Here is a 26035-nt window from a genome sequence, read left to right as displayed (position 1 = left end):
CGTTATGGTGTTGCTTCCCTGTAGCTCACATCATTGGCTGGGTTTGGTTTAGTTTAAATTGACCCCAACATTTATGTGACAGTTCATTGTGTTTGGTGTGGACATTGGATAGCAGACACACACAATAGCAAAATGATTTTTCACACACAGTTCATTTACATTTACATTTACATTTTAGTCATTTAGCAGACGCTCTTAACCAGAGCGACTTACAGGAGCAATTAGGGTTAAGTGCCTTGCTCAGGGGCACATTAACGTCATTTAGCAGACGCTCTTAGCCAGAGCGACTCACAAATTGGTGCGTTCACCCTATAGCCAGTGGGATAACCACTTTACAATTTGGGGGGTTAGAAGGAATACTTTATCCTATCCCAGGTATTCCTTAAAGAGGTGGGGTTTCAAATGTCTCCGGAAGGTGGTGAGTGACTCCGCTGTCCTGGCGTCGTGAGGGAGCTTGTTCCACCATTGGGGTGCCAGAGCAGCGAACAGTTTTGACTGGGCTGAGCGGGAGCTATGCTTCCGCAGAGGAAGGGGAGCCAGCAGGCCAGAGGTGGATGAACGCAATGTCCTCGTTTGGGTGTAGGGACTGATCAGAGCCTGAAGGTACAGAGGTGCCGTTCCCCTCACTGCTCCATAGGCAAGCACCATGGTCTTGTAGCGGATGCGAGCTTCAACTGGAAGCCAGTGGAGTGTGCGGAGGAGGGAGTTCACACACGTTAGACATACAGGAAACAGACTGATAGTTTGAAATATATACATGTACAGTGGGGAAAAAAAGTATTTAGTCAGCCACCAATTGTGCAAGTTCTCCCACCTAAAAAGATGCGAGAGGCCTGTACTTTTCATCATAGGTACACGTCAACTATGACAGACAAATTGAGAGAAAAAAAATCCAGAAAATCACATTGTAGGATTTTTAATGAATTTATTTGCAAATGATGGTGGAAAATAAGTATTTGGTCACCTACAAACAAGCAAGATTTCTGGCTCTCACAGACCTGTAACTTCTTCTTTAAGAGGCTCCTCTGTCCTCCACTCGTTACCTGTATTAATGGCACCTGTTTGAACTTGTAGACAGGTGTCTTTTATACTGATAACAACCTCAAACAGCCACACTCCAAACTCCACTATGGCCAAGACCAAAGAGCTGTCAAAGGACACCAGAAACAAAATTGTAGACCTGCACCAGGCTGGGAAGACTGAATCTGCAATAGGTAAGCAGCTTGGTTTGAAGAAATCAACTGTGGGAGCAATTATTAGGAAATGGAAGACATACAAGACCACTGATAATCTCCCTCGATCTGGGGCTCCAAGCAAGATCTCACCCCGTGGGGTCAAAATGATCACAAGAACGGTGAGCAAAAATTACAGAACCACACGGAGGGACCTAGTGAATGACCTGCAGAGAGCTGGGACCAAAGTAACAAAGCCTACCATCAGTAACACACTACGCCGCCAGGGACTCAAATCCTGCAGTGCAAGACGTGTCCCCCTGCTTAAGCCAGTACATGTCCAGGCCCGTCTGAAGTTTGCTAGAGTGCATTTGGATGACCAAGAAGAGGATTGGGATAATGTCATATGGTCAGATGAAACCAAAATAGACCTTTTTGGTAAAAACTCAACTTGTAGTGTTTGGAGGACAAAGAATGCTGAGTTGCATCCAAAGAACACCATACCTACTGTGAAGCATGGGAGTGGAAACATCATGCTTTGGGGCTGTTTTTCTGCAAAGGGACCAGGACGACTGATCCGTGTAAAGGAAAGAATGAATGGGGCCATGTATCGTGAGATTTTGAGTGAAAACCTCCTTCCATCAGCAAGGGCATTGAAGATGAAACGTGGCTGGGTCTTTCAGCATGACAATGATCCCAAACACACCGCCCGGGCAACGAAGGAGTGGCTTCGTAAGAAGCATTTCAAGGTCCTGGAGTGGCCTAGCCAGTCTCCAGATCTCAACCCCATAGAAAATCTTTGGAGGGAGTTGAAAGTCTGTGTTGCCCAGCGACAGCCCCAAAATATCACTGCTCTAGAGGAGATCTGCATGGAGGAATGGGCCAAAATACCAGCAACAGTGTGTGAAAACCTTGTGAAGACATACAGAAAACGTTTGACCTGTGTCATTGCCAACAAAGGGTATATAACAAAGTATTGAGAAACTTTTGTTATTGACCAAATACTTATTTTCCACCATAATTTGCAAATAAATTCATAAAAAATCCTAAAAAGTGATTTTCTGGATTTTTTTTTCTCATTTTGTCTGTCATAGTTGACGTGTACCTATGATGAAAATTACAGGCCTCTCTCATCTTTTTAAGTGGGAGAACTTGCACAATTGGTGGCTGACTAAATACTTTTTTTCCCCACTGTAGGTAGTCATGGAAGTTGTGGAAGTGTCATGACCAGGGCCGTGCACAGCGCTTTGGACAGAGATGAAAGGGAGTTAGTTAAAAGTAGCCTATATTTGCTAGAACCACTACTGGGGTGGGCTATATCAGCTGATAATCTAGAATGTAGGTTATTAATTTGTTCTGCTACTGACAAACAGTCAAACTGCAGTTGCCGCCTTCCCTGTCCCTGACCGTCAGACAACATATGCTAGCAACTCCAAAGTAACCTAGTACTGGTGGTATTCATTTTAAACTCAGCGGCAGAAGGTAGTTTGTGCATGCAGGATGAGCGCAGCAGCGTACTGGCACTGCCGCGCTCGATTCATAACATTATGAGAAATATTCTAGTTTGATGGGCAAGTCGTTACATTTAAAGTTACAAGAGAAAAAAATAAAATAATGTATCAATCAAAAGGGCACTTTTTCCATAGGAGGGCAAAATGACAGGTGCTCCAGCACCCCTAGGGCTCTATCTGTGCAGGTGCCTGGTCATGATGACTGACTGTCATACTAACATCATTAGTATTCATCATCATATACTTTATATTTTTCAATCGGTCTTTAACTCTCTCCCTAACTCTACCTTCCTCTATCCCCACTCTCTCCTTCTGTGTGTGCTGGTGTGTGTGTGTACCTTCACAGTCGTTCATGTCGCCTCGTTACCCTGGTGGGCCCAGACCCCTCAGAATACCCAGTCAGGTAAGATCACTGATGCACTGATGCCCTCCTCAGGTTATAATAGGAAATGTACTCTAATGTTCCATTGTACGTCTGTCTATAAGACTTCTTTATATCCTGACCTGTCCTCCTTTTTATTTCACTTATATCTGCTTCTCTTTATACCTTACTTGACCACATTATCTTGTCTTGTCTTACCCTCTTTGACTGTGTTTTGACATGATTGTGTGTATAGCTCCTCATATTTAGTATATGTTAGTGATGTTGTGTTATATTCTGTGATGATGATGATGATGATGATCATGATGATGATGATTTCGGCACAGGCAATGGGGGTTCCTGGTAACCAGCCTATGCTACCCAGTGGAATGGACCCCACGAGACAGCAAGGTGGGTCTCACACATACATACTCTTACACACACACACACACACACACACACACACACACACACACACACACACACACACACACACACACACACACACACACACACACACACACACACACTCACGGGCTGAGGGCTGATGGCGCTCTGTTTTTTCAGGGCATCCAAATATGGGGGGGCACATGCAGCGAATGACTCCGCCCAGAGGGATGGTCCCTCTTGGGCCACAGGTATGTGATTGAATGAAATCTCCAGGTTTGCATAAGTTTAAACTCCTTCTGTCACATTTGAGTATGTTTGTTTGTAGGTGGTTGAATAGATTTGTATATATGTGTTTATATATGTACAGTACATGTGTGGTAGTATACTATGGTAGTATTTCTATTCTCCACCTGTGGAAGCCTGTTTGATGTATGCGTACATTACTTTACGGTAATTTGACCTTTGGCCTTGGGTTTCTCTCTTCCAGAACTACGGTGGAGGGATGAGACCACCTCTCAATGCACTGGTTGGCCCTGGGATGCCTGGCATGAACATGTGAGCACTCTGTCATCAACACACACACGCATGGACCAGACCTGGATCCAAATACAGTACAGACATTCAGTACATACACAAACTTCACACATAAACACACACGTGCACGCACGCACACACACACACATACCAGTGGCATACCGCAGTTTCGCGGGCCCCCCCGCATGGTCTGAGCAAGCCCCCCCTCCCTCCAAAAAATATACAGTACCAGTCAAAAGTTTGGACACACCTACTCATTCAAGGGTTTTTCTTTATTTTTACTATTTGCTACATTGTAGAATAATAGTGAAGACATCGAAACTATGAAATAACACATATGGAATCATGTAGTAACCAAAACAGCGTTAAACAAATCAAAATATATTTTAGATTTTAGATTCTTCAAAGTAGCCACCCTTTGCCTTGATGACAGCTTTGCACACTCTTGGCATTCACTCAACCAGCTTCACCTGGAATGCATTCCCAACAGTCTTGAAGGAGTTATCACATGTGCTGAGCACTTGTTGGCTGCTTTTCCTTCACTGTGCGGTCCAACTCATCCCAAACCATCTCAATTGGGTTGAGATCGGGTGATCTGATGCAGGACTCCATCACTCTCCTTCTTGGTCAAATAGCCCTTACACAGCCTGGAGGTGTGTTTTGGGTCATTGTCCTGTTGAAAAACAAATTAAAGTTCCACTAAGTGCAAACCAGATGGGATGGCGTATCGCTGCAGAATGCTATGGTAGACATGCTGGTTAAGTGTGCCTTCAATTCTAAATAAATCACAGACAGTGTCACCAGCAAAGCACCCCCACACCATCACACCTCCTCCACCATGCTTCACGGTGGGAACCACACATGCGGAGATCATCCGTTCACCTACTCTGCCTCTCACAAAGACACGGCAGTTGGAACCAAAAATCTCAAATTTGGACTCATCAGAACAAAGGACAGATTTCCACTGTCTAATGTCCATTGCTCGTGTATCTTGGCCCAAGCAAGTCTCTTCTTCTTATTGGTGTCCTTTAGTAGTGGTTTCTTTGCAGCAATTCGACCATGAAGGTCTGATTCACGTAGTCTCCTCTGAACAGTTGATGTTGAGATGTGTCTGTTACTTGAACTCTGTGAAGCATTTATTTGAGCTGCAATTTCTGAGGCTGGTAACTCTAATGAACGTATCCTCTGCAGCAGAGGTTAACTCTGGGTCTTCCTTTCCTGTGGCCAGTTTCATCAAAGCGCTTGATGGTTTTTGCGACTGCACTCGAAGAAACTTTCAAAGTTCTTGAAATGTTCCAGATTGACTGACCTTCATGTCTTAAAGTAATGATGGACTGTCGTTTCTCTTTGCTTATTTGAGCTGTTCTTGCCATAATATGGACTTGGTCTTTTACCAGATAGGGCTATCTTCTGTATACCACCCATACCTTGTCACAACACAACTGATTGGCTCAAACGCATTAAGAAGGAAAGAAATTCCACAAATTAACTTTTAACAAGACACACCTGTTAATTGAAATGCATTCCAGGTGACTACCTCATGAAGCTGGTTAAGAGAATGCCAAGAGTGTGCAAAGCTGTCATTAAGGCAAAAGGTGGCTACTTTGAAGAATCTCAAATATAAAATATATTTTAATTTGTTTAACACTTTTCTGGTTACTACATGATTTCATATGTGTTATTTCATAGTTTTGATGTCTTCACTATTATTCTACAATGTAGAAAATAGTAAAAATATAGTAAAACCCTTGAATGAGTAGGTGTGTCCAACCTTTTGACTGGTACTGTGTATATATATACAGTTGAAGTCGGAAGTTTACATACACTTAGGTTGGAGTCATTCAAACTTGTTTTTCAACCACTCCACAAATTTCTTGTTAACAAACTATAGTTTTGGCAAGTCGGTTAGGGCATCTACTTTGTGCATGACACAAGTAATTTTTCCAACAATTGTTTACAGACAGATTATTTCACTTATAATTCACTGTATCACAATTCCAGTGGGTCAGAAGTTTACATACACTAAGTTGACTGTGCCTTTAAACAGCTTGGAAAATTCCAGAAAATGATGTCATGGCTTTAGAAGCTTCTGATAGGCTAATTGACATAATTTGAGTCAATTGGAGATGTACCTGTGGATCTTTTTCAAGGCCTACCTTCAAACTCAGTGCCTCTTTGCTTGACATCATGGGAAAATCAAAAATAAATCATCCAAGACCTCAGAAAAGAATTGTAGACCTCCACAAGTCTGGTTCATCCTTGGGAACAATTTCCAAACGCCTGAAGGTACCATGTTCATCTGTACAAACAATAGTATGCAAGTATAAACACCATGGGACCACACAGCCGTCATACCGCTCAGGAAGGAGACACGTTCTTTCACCTAGAGATGAACGTACTTTGGTGCGAAAAGTGCAGATCAATCCCAGAACAACAGCAAAGGACCTTGTGAAGATGCTGGAGGAAACAGGTACAAAAGTATCTATATCCACAGTAAAACAAGTCCTATATCGACAGAACCTGAAAGACCGCTCAGCAAGGAAGAAGCCACTGCTCCAAAACCGTCATAAAAAAGCCAGACTACGGTTTGCAACTGCACATGGGGACAAAGATCATACTTCTTGGAGAAATATCCTCTGGTCTGATTAAACAAAAATAGAACTGTTTGGCCATAATGACCATCGTTATGTTTGGAGGAAAAAGGGGGTTGCTTGCAAGCCGAAGAACACCATCCCAACCGTGAAGCACGGGGGAGCAGCATCATGCTGTGGGGGTGCTTTGCTGCAGGAGGGACTGGTGCGCTTCACAAAATAGATGGCATCATGAGGAAGGAAATGTATGTGGATATATTGAAGCAACATCTCAAGACATCAGTCAGGAAGTTAAAGCTTGGTCACAAATGGGTCTTCCAAATGGACAATGACCCCAAGCATACTTCCAAAGTTGTGGCAAAATGGCTTAAGGACAACAAAGTCAAGGATTTGGAGTGGCCATCACAAAGCCCTGACCTCAATCCTATAGAAAATGTGTGGGCAGAACTGAAAAAGCGTGTGCGAGCAAGGAGGCCTACAAACCTGACTCAGTTACACAGGCCAAAATTCACCCAACCTATTGTGGGAAGCTTGTGGAAGGCTACCTGAAACGTTTGACCCAAGTTAAACAATTTAAAGGCAATGCTACCAAATACTAATTGAGTATATGTAAACTTCTGACCCACTGGGAATGTGATGAACAGTGGCGGTTCTGAACACATTTTACTAGGGGGCCAAGGAGGGGCCAGTGTTTAATCAGGGGGCACACATAAAAAAAACTGGCAACACATGATATTCAAAGATTATAAACTTTATTTTACTTTAAAATCATATGACATTTATTATAACACGTATTTTGTACAAGAGTGCAGATGCAAGAGAGATAGTGCCATAAAAATGAAAAAATAAAAATAAAAATAAAATTAAAAGTACAGGGTACAAATACAGGGTTCATATTCAATGTGAACAAAACTCCAGGATACAACAAAGGGTACAACAATGTGCCATTTCCTATTTATGGAAGCCCCACTACTGTGGACAGTTGATTCCACATTTTGTTTTAAGAAAGAAAACTTTCTCAGAGTGATTTATAAACAAAACACACTACCCTGTATCCATTTAGGTAAAATAAACCAAATCAGAAAAGAAATTCAATTCAAAGAGGCTTTACTAGCATGACCATATTGACATACAGTATTGCTAAAGCACATAAACAGGGAAACACGTTACAACATTAACATCCAGTAGTCCAATAGGATGCAGACAATAAACATTAAGTTAACATTCGTTTAAAAGCAACAATCATGTCAACACAATGTAGCAATATGAACAACACTGATGGATATCAGCAACAACATGAAAACAAGAATATTACAGGTGTCTGTGTGTGTGTGTGTGTGTGTCGTGTCTTTGTGTACTTCACTGTCAGTTGATGAGCAGGTGTACAAAAAAAGGCTTTACAACATATATGGGCAAGTCCATTTAGGACAGCACATTTCCACCATAGTTCACATTAGGAAAAAATGACAGCATGAATGCTCACTAAACAAACATATACTACATATACCTTTTTATACACATTTTTTTCAGTAATTTTTTAAAGTGAAAGGGAAGTAAGCAATCGCTCATCATAGGATCATACATATTTCAGTTACAATATTAGTTACAATATTAGTGTTAGTTAGATCATCATGTCAAAGCTGGACCTGCAAAGTCTGAACGACACAAGTGTGCAATGATTGGAGTGATTTTGTTTCTTTTTTTCTTGCTTTGCTTGTTTTCAAAAGGAAAAATCATAGTTGGTAAAAATAAAATAAACTTTCGTTGAAAGGTATCACACTGTATAATTTACAAATATCTAAAGAGGTTTAGTGGATGCCATAAAACATCTGTGGAGCTTGAAGATTTGTAGTACATAGATGTTTGGCAGAGATAATTCAAAAGAATAAAATCATAAACTCTATCTAACTTTTTTGTTTGCTGGGGCAAAAATGACTTTATGTCCCTTCCTCGTTTCATGATAACTATTAGAAGAAGAAAAACGTAGGGGCATCTTACATTTTGTTACCTAACCATCCCTCCCTACTTAACACTGGCAGATAACCTGTTGATTACTTTACAAAATGTATTTGTTATCGCGATGCAACAGCCAAGACGGATGAAGTTACGTGGTTAACATCACAACATTGTGTAGACCTAGCAAGGATAGCCTACTAACATTTGGATATTTGCTTCTGCTTCGATGAGTTTGCTTAGATATGATTACATTTCTAAACAAATCGAGACCAGACATTAAAAAACTTGATTTGATTTATGTGTGAGGAACAAAAGGAACATGTAGGCTATGTGCAAGAACAACAAGTCACTTGTGATATTAAATCGTTTTGCTTACCTTCGACCTTCGGGTGCGCCACTCTAATTTACCCGTGTAGAACGTTGCCGTGTAGAGCGTTGCATTAGTTCCGCTTTTGGCGCTCGCGTGTAAAATAGTTATAAATTCATAATTTTTTATTTGGTCAGCACGGGGGGCCACAGGGGTGGCCAGGGACATTTCCAGGGGAGGACGGGCCTCCCCGGCCTCCGTGTAAAACCGCCACTGGTGATGAAAGAAATAAAAGCTGAAATAAATCATTATCTCTACTATTATTCTGACATTTCACATTCTTAAAATAAAGTGTTGATCCTAACTGACCTAAGACAGGGAATTTTTACTAGGATTAAATGTCAGGAATTGTGAAAAACAGAGTTTAAATGTATTTGCCTAAGGTGTATGTAAACTTCCGACTTCAACTGTATATATACAGCTGTGGAAAGAATTAAGAGACCACTGCAACTTTTTCTTAAATCAGCATCTCTACATGTATGACAGCCATTCCATTCCAGTGTCTGTTGAATTCCAACACAGGCACACCTCATTACACTGAATTAGGTACTGATTAGGTGATCACATGAACCAAATCTTATTTAACGAGGAAAAGTATAAAAACCACTGCTGTGGTCATCACTATCCGCTTGCAATAGGACCAGCTGGATGGCAAAAACAGTGCTAATAGTACCTCAAAAGTAATATTAATAAAAAAATAACTATTGACCATGCCAAAAGAGTTGAAAGGGAAAGTTTTGAGTGAGGAAAAGAAGGGTTCAATTCTGGCTTTACTGGCAGAGTGATACAGTGAGCGTCAGGTTGCTTCCATCCTTAAAATGTCAAAGGTCAAGCAGTAGACATTGGGGACAACAAAGCTACAGACCGGCAGAGGGCGAAAATGACTCTCTACTGACCGGGATGACCGCCAACTCATTCGAATGTCACTCAACAACCGTAGGATGACATCAAGTGACCTACAAAAAGAATGGCAAACGGCAGCTGGGGTGAAGTGCACGGCGAGGACGGTTCGAAACAGGCTCCTAGGGGCAGGGCTGAAGTCGTGCAAAGCTAGAAAAAAGCCCTTCATCAATGAGAAGCAAAGAAGAGCCAGGCTGAGGTTTGCAAAATACCATAAGGATTGAACAGTAGAGGACTGGAGTAAGGTCATCTTCTCTGATGAGTCCAATTTTCAGCTTTGCCCAACACCTGGTCATCTAATGGTTAGACGGAGACCTGGAGAGGCCTACAAGTGTTTCGCACTGTGAAATTTGGTGGAGGATCAGTGATGATCTGGAGGTGCTTCAGCAAGGCTGGAATCGGGCAGATTTGTCTTTGTGAAGGACGCATGAATCAAGCCACGTACAAGGTTGTCCTGGAAGAAAATGTGCTTCCTTTTGCTCTGACATTGTTCCCCAACTCTGAGGATTGTTTTTTCCAGCAGGACAATGCGCCATGCCACACAGCCAGGTCAATCAAGGTGTGGATGGAGGACCACCAGATCAAGACCCTGTCATGGCCAGCCCAATCTCCAGACCTGAACCCCATTGAAAACTTCTGGAATGTGATCAAGAGGAAGATGGATGGTCACAAGCCATTAAACAAAGTCGAGCTGCTTGAATTTTTGCGCCAGGAGTGGCATAAAGTCACCCAACATCAATGTGAAAGACTGGTGGAGAGCATGCCAAGACGCATGAAAGCTGTGATTGAAAATCAGGGTTATTCCACCAAATATTCATTTCTGAACTCTTCCTAAGTTAAAACATTACTATTGTGTTGTTTAAAAATGAACATTAACTTATTTTCTTTGCATTATTCGAGGTCTGACAACACTGCATCTTTTTTTGTTATTCTGCAAATAAATGCTCTAAATGACAATATTTTTATTTTGAATTGGGGAGAAATGTTGTCAGTAGTTTATAGAATAAAACAATAATGTTATTTTTACTCAAACACATACCTATAAATAGTAAAACCAGAGAAACTGATAATTTTGCAGTGGTCTCTTAATTTTTTCCGCAGCTGTATATATATGTGTATATAATTATATATATATATATATTATCCTACAATTCTACACATTTTCTCATGGGGCAAATAGAAAAATTTGCAGTTTTATAGCTAATCTCATGCTATTCAACACATTTTACCATGAAGATGAGAGAAAATGTTGCTGTTTTAAAGCTAATTTCCTGCAAAAAAAAATACAATAAAAATACAGTGCCTTCGAAAGTATTCAGACCCCTTGACTTTTTCCACATTTTGTTACGTTACAGCCTTATTCTAAAATGGATTAAATAAAACAATTTCTTCAGCAATCTACACACAATACCCCATAATGACAAAACAAAAACAGGTTTTTTTACATTTTTGCAAATGTATTGAAAAAAACTACAGAAATGCCTTATTTACATAAGTATTCAGACCCTTTGCTATGAGACTCAAAATTGAGCTGAGGTGCATCCTGTTTCCATTGATCATCGTTGAGATGTTTTACCTATGGTAAATTCAATTGATTGGACATGATTTGGAAAGGCACACACCTGTCTATATAAGATCCCACAGTTGACAGTGCATGTCAGAGCAAAAACCAAGCCATGAGGTTGAAGGAATTGTCCGTAGAGCTCAGAGACAGGATTGTGTCGAGGCACAGATCTGGGGAAGGGTACCAAAACATTTCTGCAGCATTGAAGGTCCCCAAGAACACAGTGGCCTCCATCATTCTTAAATGGAAGAAGTTTGGAACCACCAAGACACTTCTTAGAGCTGGCCACCCGGCCAAACTGAGCAATCAGGGGAGAAGGGCCTTGGTCAGGGAGGTCACTCTGACTGAGCTCTAGAGTTCCTCTGTGGAGATGGGAGAACCTTCTGAAGGACAACCATCTCTGCAGCACTCCACCAATTAGGCCTTTATGGTAGAGTGGCCAGACAGAAGCCACTCCTCAGTAAAAGGCACATGACAGCCCGCTGTGGGGATGTTTTTCAGCAGCAGGGACTGGGAGACTAGTCAGGATCGAGGCAAAGATGAACGGAGCAAAGTACAGAGAGATCCTTGATGAAAACATGCTCCAGGGCGCTCAGGACCTCAAACTGGGGCGAAGGTTCACTTTCAACAGGACAACTACCCTAAACACACAGCCAAAACAACGCAGGAGTGGCTTCGGGACAAGTCTCTGAATGTCCTTGAGTGGCCCAGCCAGAGCCCAGACTTGACCCGATCGAACATCCCTGGAGAGACCTGAAAATAGCTTGCAGCAACACTCCCCATCCAACCTGACAGAGCTTGAGGGGATCTGCAGAGAAGAATTGGAGAAACTCCCCAAATACAGGTGTGCCAAGCTTGTAGCGTCATACCCAAGAAGACTTGAGGCTGTAATCACTGCCAAAGGTGCTTCACCAAAGTACTGAGTAAAGGGTCTGAATACTTATGTAAATGTTATATTTCCATTAATTTTTTTATTTTTTTGGGCAACAAATTCTACAAACCTGTTTTTTCTTTGTCATTATGGGTATTGTGTGTAGACTGATGAGGGGTAAAAAATTATTTTATCAATTTTTGAATAAGGCTGTAACCTAACAAAATGTGGAAAAAGTCAAGTATTCATACCCCTTGACCTATTCCACATTTTGTTGTGTTACAGCCTGAATTCAAAATATCTCTCACCCATCTATACACAATACCCCATAATGACAAAGTGAAAACATGTTTTTAGAAATTTGTGCAAATGTATTGAAAATGAAATACAGAAATATCTCATTAACATAAGTATTTACACCCCTGAGTCAACACATGTTAGAATCACCTTGGGCGGTGATTACAGCTGTGAGTCTTTCTGGGTAAGTCTCTAAGAGTTTTGCACACCTGGATTGTACAATATTTTCACATTATTCTTTTAAAATTCTTCAAGCTCTGTCAAGTTGGTTGTTGATCATTGCTACACAGCCATTTTCAAGTCTTGCCATAGATTTTCAAGCCGATTTAAGTTAAAACTGTAACTAGGCCACTCAGGAACATTCAATGTCATCTTGGTAAGCAACTCCAGTGTACACACTGAGTGTACAAACCATTAAGAACACCTTCCTAACATTGAGTTGCAACCCCCCTTTTGCCCTCACAAGGTGTCGAAAGCATTCCACAGGGATGCTGGCCGATGTTGACTCCAATGCTTCCCACAGCTGTGTCAAGTTGGCTTGATGTCCTTTGGGTGGTGGACCATTCTTGATACACACAGGAAATTGTTGAGCTTGAAAAACCCAGCAGCGGTACAGTTCTTGACACAAACCGGTGCGCCTGGCACTTTCTACCATACCCCATTCAAAGGCACTTAAATATTTTGTCTTGCCCATTCACCCTCTGAATGGCACACATACACAATCCATGTCTCAATTGCCTCAAGGCGCAAAAATCCTTCTTTAACCTGTCTCCTCCCCTTCATCTACACTGATTAAAGTGAATTTAACAAGTGACATCAATAAGGGATCATAGCTTTCACCTGGATTCACCTGGTCAGTCTATGTCACAGATATAGCCCCTGGTTCTCCTCAGACTTGACTGCCCTTGACCAGCACAAAAACATCCTGTGGCGTACTGCATTAGCGTCGAACAGCCCCCGCGATATGCAACTTTTTTTAGGAAAGTCAGTAACCAATATACACAATCAGTTAGGAAAGCAAAGGCTAGCTTTTTCAAACAGAAATTTGCATCCTGTAGCACTAACTCCAAAAAGTTTTGGGACACTGTAAAGTCCATGGAAAATAAGAGCACCTCATTTACATTACATTTACGTCATTTAGCAGACGCTCTTATCCAGAGCGACTTACAGTTAGTGAATACTTTTTTTTTTTTTATACTGGCCCCCCGTGGGAATTGAACCCACAACCCTGGCATTGCAAACGCCATGCTCTATCAACTGAGCTACATCCCTGCCGGCCATTCCTTCCCCTACCCTGGACGACGCTGGGCCAATTGTGCGCCGCCCATGAGTCTCCCGGTCGCGGCCGGCTGCGACAGAGCCTGGATGCCCACTGCACTGAGGCTAGGAAACACTGTCACCACCGATAAATCTACAATAATCGAGAATTTCAACAAGCATTTTGCTACGGCTGGCCATGCTTTCCACCTGGCTACCACTACCCCAGCCACCAGCTCTGCACCCTCCGCTGCAACTTGCCCATGCCCCCCCCGCTTCTCCTTCACACAAATTCAGACAGCTGATGTTCTGAAAGAGCTGCAAAATCTGGACCCCTACAAATCAGCTGGGCTAGACAATCTGGACCCTTTCTTTCTAAAATTAGCCGCCAAAATTGTCGCAACGCCTATTACTAGCCTGTTCAACCTCTCTTTCGTAACGTCTGAGATCCCCAGAGATTGGAAAGCTGCCGCGGTCATCCCCCTCTTCAAAGGGGGTGACACTCTAGATCCAAACTGTTACAGACCTATATCCATCTTGCCCTGCCTTTCGAAAGTATTTGAATGCCAAGTTAACAAACAGATCACCGACCATTTCGAATCCCACCGTACCTTCTCCGCTATGCAATCCGGTTTCCGAGCTGGTCATGGGTGCACCTCAGCCACGCTCAAGGTCCTAAACGATATTATAACCGCGATCGATAAAAGACAGTACTGCGCAGCCGTCTTCATCGACCTGGCCAAGGCTTTCGACTCTGTCAACCACCGCATTCTTATTGGCAGACTAAATAGCCTTGGTTTCTCTAATCACTGCCTCGCCTGGTTCACCAACTACTTCTCAGATAGAGTTCAATGTGTCAAATCGGAGGGCCTGTTGTCTGGACCTCTGGCCGTCTCTATGGGGGTACCACAGGGTTCAATTCTCGGGCCGACTCTATTCTCTGTGTATATCAATGATGTCGCTCTTGCTGCTGGTGACGCTCGGATCCACCTCTATGTGGACGACACCATTTTGTATACATCTGGCCCTTCATTGGACACTGTGTTAACAAACCTCCAAACGAGCTTCAACGCCATACAACACTCCTTCCGTAGCCTCCAACTGCTCTTAAACACTAGTAAAACTAAATGCATGCTCTTCAACCGAACGCTGCTTGCACCCGCCTGCCCGACTAGAATCACTACTCTCGGCGGGTCTGACCTAGAGTATGTGGACAACTACAAATACCTAGGTGTCTGGTTAGACTGTAAACTCTCCTTCCAGACTCACATTAAGCATCTCCAATCAAAAGTTAGATCTAGAATCGGCTTCCTATTTCGCAACAAAGCCTCCTTCACTCATGCTGCCAAACATGCCCTCGTAAAACTGACTATCCTACCAATCCTTGACTTTGGCGATGTAATTTACAAAATAGCCTCCAACCCTCTACTCAGCAAATTGGATGTAGTCTATCACAGTGCCATCCGTTTTGTCTCCAAAGCCCCATACGCTACCCACCACTGTGACCTGTACGCTCTTGTTGGCTGGCCCTCACTACATATTCGTCGCCAAACCCACTGGCTCCAGGTCATCTATAAATCACTGCTAGGCAAATCCCTGTCTTATCTTAGCTCACTGGTCACCATAGCAACACCCACCCGCAGTCTGTGCTCCAGCAGTTATATCTCGCTGGTCATCCCCAAAGCCAACACCTCCTTTGGCCGCCATTCCTTCCAGTTCTCTGCTGCCAATGACTGGAACTAACTGCAAAAATCTCTGAAGCTGGAGACTCTTATCTCCCTCACTAACTTTAAGCGTCAGTTGTCAGAGCAGTTTACCAATCACTGCACCTGTACACAGCCATTCTGAAATTAGCCCACCCAACTACCTCATCCCCATATTGTTATTTATTTTGCTAATTTCCACCCCAGTATCTCTATTTGCACATCATCTTTTGCACATCTATCATTCCAGTGTTAATACGAAATTGTAACTATTTTGCACTATGGCATATTTATTGCCTTACCTCCATAACTTACTACATTCGCACACACTGTATATATATTTTCTGTTGTATTTTTGACTTTATGTTTTGTTTACCCCATATATAACTCTGTGTTGTTGTTTTTATCGCACTGCTTTGCTTTATCTTGGCCAGGTCGCAGTTGTAAATGAGAACTTGTTCTCAACTGGCTTACCTGGTTAAATAAAGGTGAAATAAATAAATAAATACAAATAAAAAAGAGCAGGTGTTCTTAATGTTTTGTACACTCAGTGTATTTGGCCTTGTGTTTTAGGTTATTGTCCTGCTGAAAGGTTAATTTGTCTCCCAGTGTCTTTTGGAAAGCAGACAACCAGTTTTCCTCTAGGATTTTTGCTATGCTTAGCTCTATTCCGTTTCTTTTTATCCTACAAAGCTCCCTAGTCTTTGCCGATGACGAGCATACCCATAACATGATGCAGCCACCACCATGCTTGAAAATATAAAGAGTGGTACTCAGTGATGTGTTGTGTTGGATTTGCCCCAAACATAAGGCTTTGCATTCAGGATGTAAAGTTAATTTCTTAGCCAATTTTTTGGGGAGTTTTACTTTAGTGCCTTGTTGCAAACAAGATGCATGTTTTGGAATATTTGTATTCTGTACAGGCTTCCTTCTTTTCACTCTGTCATTTAGGTTAGTATTAAGGAGTAACTAAAATGTTGTTGATCCATCCTCAGTTTTCTCCTATCACAGCCATTAAACACTAACTGTTTTAAAGTCACCATTGGCCTCATGGTGAAATCCCTGAGTGGTTAGGAAGGACGACTGTATATTTGTAGTGTCTGGGTGTATTGATACACCATCCAAAGTGTAATTCATAAATTCACCATGCTCAAAGGGATATTCAATGTCTGCGTTTTAAATTTTTTACCCATCTACCAATGGGTACCCCTCATTGCATTGGAAAACTTCCCTGGTCTTTGTAGTTGAGTCTGTGTTTGAAATTCACTGCTCGACTGAAGGACCTTACAGATAATTGTATGTGTGGGGTACAGATATGAGGTAGTCATAAAAATATAATGTTAAACACTATTACTGCACACAGAGTGAGTCCATGCAACTTATTATGTGACTTGTTAAGCACATTTTTACTCCTGAATTTATTTAGACTTGTCATAACAAAGGGGTTGAATACTTATTGGCTCAAGACATTTCAGCTTTTCATTTTTCCAAAAGCATAATTCCACTTTGACATTATGGGGTATTGTGTGTAGGCCAGTGACACAAAATCTCAATTTAAACCATTTTAAATTCAGGCTGTAACACAACAAAATGTGGAAAAAGTCAAAGGCTGGGAATACTTTCTGAAGGCACTGTATTGCCGTGGGGCAGAGAGAAAAATATGCAGTTTTATAGATAATCTCATAATATTCTACACATTTTGCAATGAGGCTGAGAGAATTTTGTATTTTTAAAGCAGATTTCCTGCTGAGAGAAAATGTGCAGTTTTACAGCTAATTTCCTGTCATTCTAAAAATGTTTTGCCATGGCTTATGACGTGTTCAAAAACTAAAGTGTGAGTGTGTGTGTGGACGTGTATTCTAGGGGCCCTGGTGGGGGTAGACCTTGGCCAAATCCTCCAAACGCCAACTCGGTGAGTAAAGAAAAACAGTATAACACAACCACCAAGACAGATACCTAAATACACCATTATTACAATAAAACAATAAATGTCCATACATTTCTCGCAGAGAGGGTTTGAATAAAGATACATTTTCTTCTCTCTCTCCCACCCCCTCTCTGTCTATAGATCCCCTACTCCTCTGCGTCTCCAGGGAGTTATGTGGTATGTGACTGGAAGTTGGTTGTCTGTATTTGCCTGTTAGTTACAGGGCAGTATAGGGAGTATTGTGTTTATAGCTATTAAGAGCATTGTATTGTTGGTGTGTTGTAGCTGTGATGTATCAGAGGCATTCATCTCCCCATTATCAACTCTCATTTTAGGGTCCGCCAGGAGGAGGGGGGCCACCTGGTACTCCAATAATGCCCAGCCCAGCAGGTAGTGTGTGTGTTTGTGTGTGTGTTTGAGTCTTGTTAGTTGCTGACCGGGAGGGGAAACGCAATTGACGTCACGTTGATATCTACGATTTAGACAGAGCTAAGTCATATTTACTCACCTAAGGCATCATTGGATCTTCTTGTATTTGAATCTTTGCACTGCGTAGGTCTATGGTATCTGGCGTCCCTAGGCCTTGACCTGAGTGTGGCACAATGGATGTGTGTGTGGGGTTACAAGGACAGGGATACATTCACAATGTTACAAACTGACTTAAGCCATTTGGTCCGTGAAACTATTTAGCTGTTTATATCTGGCCTAATGTGTAACGTAATGCTTTACCTGAAGTCAGTTGCCAATTTGGCCAGTAGTATGTTAAAGTTTCTACATTTTAGTCATTTAGCAGACGCTCTTATCCATGCGCGTGTGTGTATGCGTGTGTGTGAGTGTATACATATGTACAGTAAACTGTATGTATTGGTTCTTATGTTTTTTGAGCGGTTATTATTGCACCTATGGGTCTGCTTCCCATTGTTTCCTGTCAGACTCAACTAACTCTGGTGACAACATGTACACCCTGATCAACACAGTCCCTCCTGGTGGAAACAGACCAAATGTAAGACAACTCATTAATTATTATCTCTGTGTGTGTGCGTGTGCGCGGCATGCGTGTTTCTGTGTGTGTATTCAACTGTGTTTAACTGTGTGCTTGTGTTTGGTGCTAAGTTCCCAATGGGTCCAGGTGCAGACGGTCCAATGGGAGGGATGGCAGGAATGGAGCCACATCACATGAACGGGTCGCTAGGTAACACTTACAAACATACACACGCACATACGCTTTGAGCTTGTTCTTAACTCACTATACTAGTCTTGTGAAGAGCAAGTTTATGTGTTTGCTGGACTGTATAGTAATGTCCTTCTAATTTTTGTCACCTTCTGTCTCTCAAACAACCAGGGTCTGGAGACATGGACAGCCTCCCTAAGGTAAGAGAAGACTCCAACTCAACCCAAACCATCAGTCACCAGCAAATCAGTCATATCTGTCAATCAATTTTCAGACAGAATTAAGTGTTTCACAACACGTTGTAGTGATTAGCCTGTATTTGTATGTGGTTGAAATATTGGTACTACCATTAATTGTTCATCTGCCCTATATAGTATGGTATGGTATGTATAGATATTTGATACATTATATTTCTGTGTTTTGTGGTTGGTCCTGATCAGAACTCTCCTGGTAACCTGAGTCTGAGTAACCAGCCGGGGACCCCCAGAGAGGATGGAGAGATGGGTGGCAACTTCCTCAACCCCTTTCAGAACGAGAGCGTGAGTTCATACCCACACCCTCACTCAAATGGCTGCTCACTGACACATGTTATTGGTAGAATATCTGTATGTAGAAGACTGTTTTGTATAACTCTGACTGATTAACTGTAAGAGGTTATTCAAAGTGCCAGCGACAAATTAAATTAGGCCTATAGGTACATTTTCTAGCAGTAGGCCTAAAGATTATAATTTTTTACCAACTTTCACTAAAGCCTACAAATTATATACTGTTAGTGTATAGTGTTGATAATACATAAAAATAATGGCCTAAACACTGAAGTTCTCCAATACATACCAACACAATGTTTCACCAACCACCTCAGGTATGTGTAGGGGCATTTCAGTGTGTGTGCCATATTTGTTCACACTGGTGGTGGGCACCAATATCAATAATTCGGTATGATATCGATATCCTTTGATATCGATATGAGCAAGGCATCTTGTGATATCGGTTTATCCTTGCTGTTAACCTACACTATTATGTAAAAGATCATACATACTACTCCTGCAGGCACAAAACCCTCTCATTGGCTCTCAACTTACCATATTTAACTGCCTGCTGATGGGCCATCAACAGGATCTCCCATTGTATTTAAACTGGTTGGGTAGGTTAGGCCCCCAGAACATTCACACCTGGTCCAATGGGCAATCATCAAGCAGTTGTCTGAACTTTACAAACCGTGGAAGTGAAGTGAAGTCGATACATTATTTGTGTTTTGCTTCATAGGAGTATGGATGTGCGTTTGGCAGCAGTTAGCCTGGCGGTTAGTGCGTTGGAACAGTAACCGAAAGGTTGCTAGTTCGAATCTCAGAGCCAACAAGGTGAAAAATCTCTCGATGTGCCCTTCAGCAAGGCACTTAACCCTAAATGGACCCCAATCTCTGAGGGTGTCTCAGGGAGAGTTGGGATATGCAAATAACACATTTCCAATTCACAAATGCGTATTAATACACACTTGTACATGTGTGAAATATGACAAATATAAGAACACACCAAATTATTATGTATTGATCATATTTCCATGTCTCTCTCTCTGTTTCTCTCTGCAGTATTCTCCAAACATGACCATGAGTGTGTGAAGGCTCCACCAGCTGGTCAGTTAGTGGTGTGGATTGGTGGAAAACACAGAGACAGGATGTGATGTCATCTAAGCTCAGTGGCTCTTCCTCTCTGTGATATCCCTACCAGGACAGTGGACCCTGGCCTCTCTCTATCTGTGTTTGGTCTCTTCTTTTCTTCTGTGTCCTCTCCATTTTACATTCGTGACCGTCTGCTTCGTTCATCAACACCTACCATCAGAGACTGTATAAAGGAACCTAAATAAAACATCTCTGAATATTTATAAATGTATGTCACTGCACACTCTCAGTTGTGCTAAGTCTGCTAACACAGACATATGTACCATGATCCACCATCTTGTGGAAAAGAAACTGAAAACCCTCAAGTGTAAAGAAATCCGAGAGGAAAGCTTTCTGGCCTGTCTCCCCACATGCAGTCGTTATATGTTTTGAGATTTGATGGACATTATGGCAACCACCGTCTATAATTTGGATTAATTATATTGAGATGGCATTGGATACACAACAACCTGAGATAAAGCCTATGTGGAACTGGGCGACAGCTTCAGTGATTTGAGATTTTGGTCCCACAGTGAACATTCACCAAGAGCTCTTATTTTAATTTCACCTCCATACACTTGGATTTGATGTGCTATGTTGACTGCACAGAGAGAGGGAGATAAAATAGTGAATTAGATATGAGACATAAATGCAGATATCATTCTTATATCTATGTCTTGACCACGAGCATCAACACCTACAAAACAAATAGAGATTCACCAATCTAACGATTACACATCTGACATAGAGAGAAGAGAGAATTAAAGTGGTTGGTTTTCTGGCTTGTCAAAATGATGCAATGTCTGTTATGATTATTCAATTAATGCAAAACTGTAGATTTTTTTGGAACACCTGCCTTGAGGAGATAGGGACATGGATAAAGCAAAACTTCCTTCAACTGAACAGAAGCAAAACCGAGGCCCTACTTGTTGGCACCCCCCACCAGGTCCTTCACTCACCAATAACACACCTCACCACTGCAGGACAGAACATCCCTCTCTCCCCCTCAGTTTCCAATCTGGGTGTAAAGCTTGATTCCTACCAGACCTTTGACAGCCAGATCAAACAATTGTGTAAAGCCAAGCATCATTCTATCACCTCAATAACATTCAGTCTGACGCAGAAAAGCTTGTCCATGCCATTATCTCCTCAAGGCTGGACTACTGCAACACACTCTTCATCAGGATCCCTGGCAGCGCTGCCAGGATCCTGATGAGAGTGCGGAAACACCATCACCCCATCCTGGCATCTCTGCACTGGCTCCCCATCTCATTCCGGATTGAATTCAAAACCCTCCTGCTTATTTCAAAGAACTGCTCTCCCTCCATAACCCCACCCGCACCCTCAGGTCAAGCGATAGCCTGCTCCTCCACGCCCCCAGGACCAAGCTCCGTTCCTTGGGGGATCAGGCTTTCAGCTTGACCACCCCCCAGACTCTGGAATGCCTCCATGACCACCTGAAGGCACCACAGACTCTGGGCTCCTTTAAAACGGGCCTAAAGACCTTTCACTTTAGGAAGGCTTTCTGTTGATAGCTGTGCTCCTTGGTGTCCTTGTCCCTTGTAGTGTTAGCTGTGTTCTTTGTGTCAGTTGCCCTGTCTAGTTGTGTCCATTTGGTTTTATATTTTTTATTTTATGCACTTTTAGATTACTCTGTATAATGAAAAGCGCTTTACATATATAAACAATTATTTAGATTGAATGAAAAAGGAAGACAAAAACTGCAGCAATGGTTGGCAATGGTTGGAGAGGGTTTTGTGTAAAGGTCCAATGCAGTCGTTTTCATCTCAATATCAAATCATTTCTGGGTAACAATTAAGTACCTTACTTTGATTGTTTTCAAATTAAAATCAATTTAAAATCTAGTTTTTGACTGCACTGGGCCTTTAAAAACATGCAGTTAAATCATTCTCTTAATTTATTATTGTCATCCGGACAAACTGTGATCTTAATGTATTTTGGAGAGTTTGTGTGGAGGTGAAATACAGTAGGTGTATTTTGTATTGTTTTAAACCTAATCATTAGTCCATGTTAGATTATTACGATATTATTTAGAAGTGGATTTACTACTCCCTCCCATACGTCTACCTGTAAAGCTCACAAATCTATCTCCTCTACGTTTTATGTATTTTATCTTACAAATGGACAGAAAGAGAGAAAGAAAGAGAGAGGGGATGATGAACTAGAGGACACCAGTACAGAGGCTTTTGTTTTCATGTTAGTTCGAAGTCACAAATGTAAATACTGAAAGATACATTTGTAAATTTGAACTTTCCAAAAATGTTATTCCAAATGTTTGGTTATGTTTGTTTCCATTTGTGATGTGTTCATTTTCTTTCTTCTTTTTTCTTTTACCTTGTGTTATGTTTTGTAAATACATAGAAATATAAGTACTACATGGGTTTTGAATATGCTGGTATAAAGCTTATCTTCTCTCATTCAAAATGTTGATTCCTTGTCTGTATGTGTTTGTGTAGGCTATGCCCACTGGGGACACCACATCATTTCAACGTGGAAATGTGGGTAATATTTGGTTGACCCACTCCAGAAGTTTGTTGAATTCCCAATGTGCTATCACTATGCTCTTAATCATCTAAAACACAACCAAATTACAATGGAAAAACAATGTCAGATTTGTGGTTTAGTTGTCATCTAAATGTGTTATTACTGCGCTTTCAAGCATTTAAAAGCACAACAAAGTTCAAATGGGAATACTACACTGAACAAAAATATAAATGCAACATGTAAAGTTTTAGTCCCATTTTTCATGAGCTGAAATAAAAGATCCCAGAGATTTTCCATATGCACAAAAAGCTTATTTCTCTCAAATGTTGTGCACAAATTTGTTCACATCCCTGTTAGTTAGCATTTCTCCTTTGCCAAGATAATCCGTCCATCTGACAGGTGTGGCATATCAAGAAGCTGATTAAACAGCATGATCATTACACAGGTGCACCTTGTGCGGGGGACAATAAAAGGCCACTAAAATGTGCAGTTTTGTCACACAACACAATGCCACAGATGTCTCAAGTTTTGAGGGAGTGGGCAATTGGCATGCTGACTGCAGGAATGTCCACCAGAGCGGTTGCCAGATAATTGAATGTTAATTTCTCTACCATTAGCCTCCTCCAACGTTGTTTTAGAGAATTTGGCAGTACGTCCAACCGGCCTCACAACCGCAGACCACATGTATGGCGTCGTGTGGGCGAGCGGTTTGCTGATGTCAGCGTTGTGAACAGAGTGCCCCATGGTGGCGGGGTTATGGTATGGGCAGGCATAAACTATGGACAACGAACACAATTGCATTTTATTGATGGCAATTTGAATGCAAAGAGATACCGTGACGAGATCGTGAGGCCTATTGTCGTGCCATTAATCCGCTGCCATAACCTCATGTTTCAGCATGATAATGCACAGCCCCATGTCGCAAGGATCTGTACACAATTCCTGGAAGCTGAAAATGTCCCAGTTCTTCCATGGCCTTCATACTCACCAGACGTCACCCATTGAGCATGTTTGGGATGCTCTGGATTGAAGTGTACAACAGCGTGTTCCAGTTCCCGCCAATATCCAGCAACTTCACACAACAATTGAAGAGGAGTGGGACAACATTCCACAGGCCACAATCAACAGCCTGATCAACTCTATGCGAAGGATATGTCGTTCTGCATAAGACAAATGGTGGTCACACCAGATACTGACTGGTTTTCTGATCCACGCCCTGAACTTTTTTTAAGGTACAGTATCTGTGACCAACAGATGCATATCTGTATTCCCAGTCATGTGAAATCCATAGATTAGGGCCTAATGAATGTATTTAAATTGACTGATTTCCTTATATGAACTGTAACTCAGTAAAATCTTTGAAATTGTTGCATGTTGCGTTTATATTTTTGTTCAGTGTATGTCAGATATTTTGTATTTATACAGCAACTTAATGTGTTTCACTGTGCTTCATCTAATAGCACAACCAAAGACATGGATTGCAGTTAAGATTATATTAAAAGTACATAGTGCAAGTGATCAATGCTGTTCAAGATTCTGCGCAGATTATTTTAGCAATTGTGAAGATCTACACAGACCTGCGACCTTTGCATGCTATCTTGAACATGCAAAATGTGGCCATGGATGTGTTACTCATTTTAAGATTGAATAAATACTGTTACATTAGTTTGTAAAATAGCCTTAACTTTAGGCTATTTACTGTATTACAAAATTATTATTGAATTGTGTTTGGTTGACAACGCAGACAAATATTACAATTTAAAGGATATCTAATGCTTGGATAGTTTCATTTGAGCCACTGGCTTAATCCTATTCTTTAACTTTTATTTTTGGTTTAGTTGGAGACGTGAATCCATGGATGAGTAACAATCCAACATGTACGTACAGTGCCTTCAGAAAGTATTCATACCCCTTGACTTATTCCACATTTTGTTGTGTTACAGCCTGAATTCAAAATGGATTAAATATATGTTTTTCCTCACCCATAATAACAAAGTGAAAACATGTTTTAGAAATGTTTGCAAATTTATTGCAAATGAAATTCCATAAGTATTCACACCCCTGAGTCAATACATGTTAGAATCACCTTTGGCAGCGATTACAGCTGTGAGTCTTTCTGGGGTAAGCACACCTGGATTGTACAATATTTGCACATTATTATTTTAAAAATTCTTCAAGCTTTGTCAAGTTGGTTGTTGATCATTGCTAGCCAGACATGATCAAGTCTTCCCATAGATTTTCAAGACGATTTAAGTCAAAACTTTAAGTAGGCCACTCAGCAACATTCAACGTCGTCTTGGTAAACAACTCCAGTGTATATTTGGCCTTGTGTTTTAGGTTATTGTCCTGGTGCATTTGTCTCCCAGTGTCTGTTGGAAAAGCAGACTGAACCAGCTTTTCCTCTAAGATTTTTCCTGTGCTTAGCTCTATTCCGTTTCTTTTTATCCCAAAAAGAAAACTCCCTAGTCCTTGCCAATGACAAGCACACCCATAACATGATGCAGCCACCACCATGCTTGAAGATATGGAGAGTGGTACTCAGTTATGTGTTGTGTTGGATTTGCCCCAAACATAACACTTTGTTTTCAGGACATAAAGTTAATTTCTTCGCCATTTTACTTTAGTTCCTTATTGCAAACAGGATGCATGTTTTGGAATATTTTCATTGTGTACAGGCTTCCTTCTTTTCACTCTGTCGTTTAGGTTAATATTGTGGAGTAACTACAATGTTGTTGATCCTTTCTCAGTTTTCTCCTATCACAGTCATTAAACTCTGTAACTATTTTAAAGTCACCATTGGCCTGAGCGGTTTTCTTCCTCTCCGGCAACTGAGTTAGGAAGGACGCCTGTATCTTTGTAATGACTGGGTGTATTGATACACCATCCAAAGTGCAATTAATAACTTCTGCATGCTCAAAGGGATATTCAATGTCTGCATTTTTTATTTTGACCCATCTACCAATATGTGCCCTCTTTTGCGGGGCATTGGAAAACCTCCCTGGTCTTTGTAGTTGAGTCTGTGTTTGAAATTCACTGCTCGACTGAAGGACCTTACAGATAATTGTATGTGTAGGGTACAGAGATGAGGTAGTCATTAAAAAATAATATTAAACACTATTATTGCACACAGAGTGAGTCCATGCACCTTATTATGTGACGTGTTAAGCACATTTTTACTACTGAAATTATTTTGGCTTTTCATTTTTTATTAATTTGGAAAAATGTCTTTAAACATAATTCCAATTCGACATTAATAGGGGATTTTGTGTAGGCCAGTGACACAAAATCTCAATTTAATCA

At 41.4% G+C, this 26035-nt stretch overlaps 1 protein-coding gene across 1 annotated transcript in view; it reads left to right on the top strand.

Moving 5' to 3' along the window:
• LOC121573393 (single-stranded DNA-binding protein 2) overlaps nt 1-22670 on the top strand; it is a 113139-nt gene extending 90469 nt beyond the window's left edge. The window contains exons 6-17 of the mRNA XM_041885335.1: nt 3030-3086; nt 3392-3455; nt 3612-3682; nt 3922-3989; nt 17338-17386; nt 17543-17578; nt 17737-17791; nt 18334-18404; nt 18515-18593; nt 18744-18772; nt 19013-19111; nt 20162-22670. Coding sequence (XP_041741269.1) covers nt 3030-3086; nt 3392-3455; nt 3612-3682; nt 3922-3989; nt 17338-17386; nt 17543-17578; nt 17737-17791; nt 18334-18404; nt 18515-18593; nt 18744-18772; nt 19013-19111; nt 20162-20191 — 708 coding nt within the window. The 3' untranslated portion in view covers nt 20192-22670. The remainder of the gene's footprint in view (nt 1-3029; nt 3087-3391; nt 3456-3611; nt 3683-3921; nt 3990-17337; nt 17387-17542; nt 17579-17736; nt 17792-18333; nt 18405-18514; nt 18594-18743; nt 18773-19012; nt 19112-20161) is intronic.
• The last annotated feature ends 3365 nt before the right edge of the window (nt 22671-26035 follow it).

The sequence above is a fragment of the Coregonus clupeaformis genome, chromosome 18, assembly GCF_020615455.1.
Source record: "Coregonus clupeaformis isolate EN_2021a chromosome 18, ASM2061545v1, whole genome shotgun sequence".
In the NCBI taxonomy this organism is placed as follows: domain Eukaryota; kingdom Metazoa; phylum Chordata; class Actinopteri; order Salmoniformes; family Salmonidae; genus Coregonus; species Coregonus clupeaformis.
Note: the sequence above shows the minus strand (reverse complement) of the source record. Positions and strands in the feature narration are given on the sequence as shown.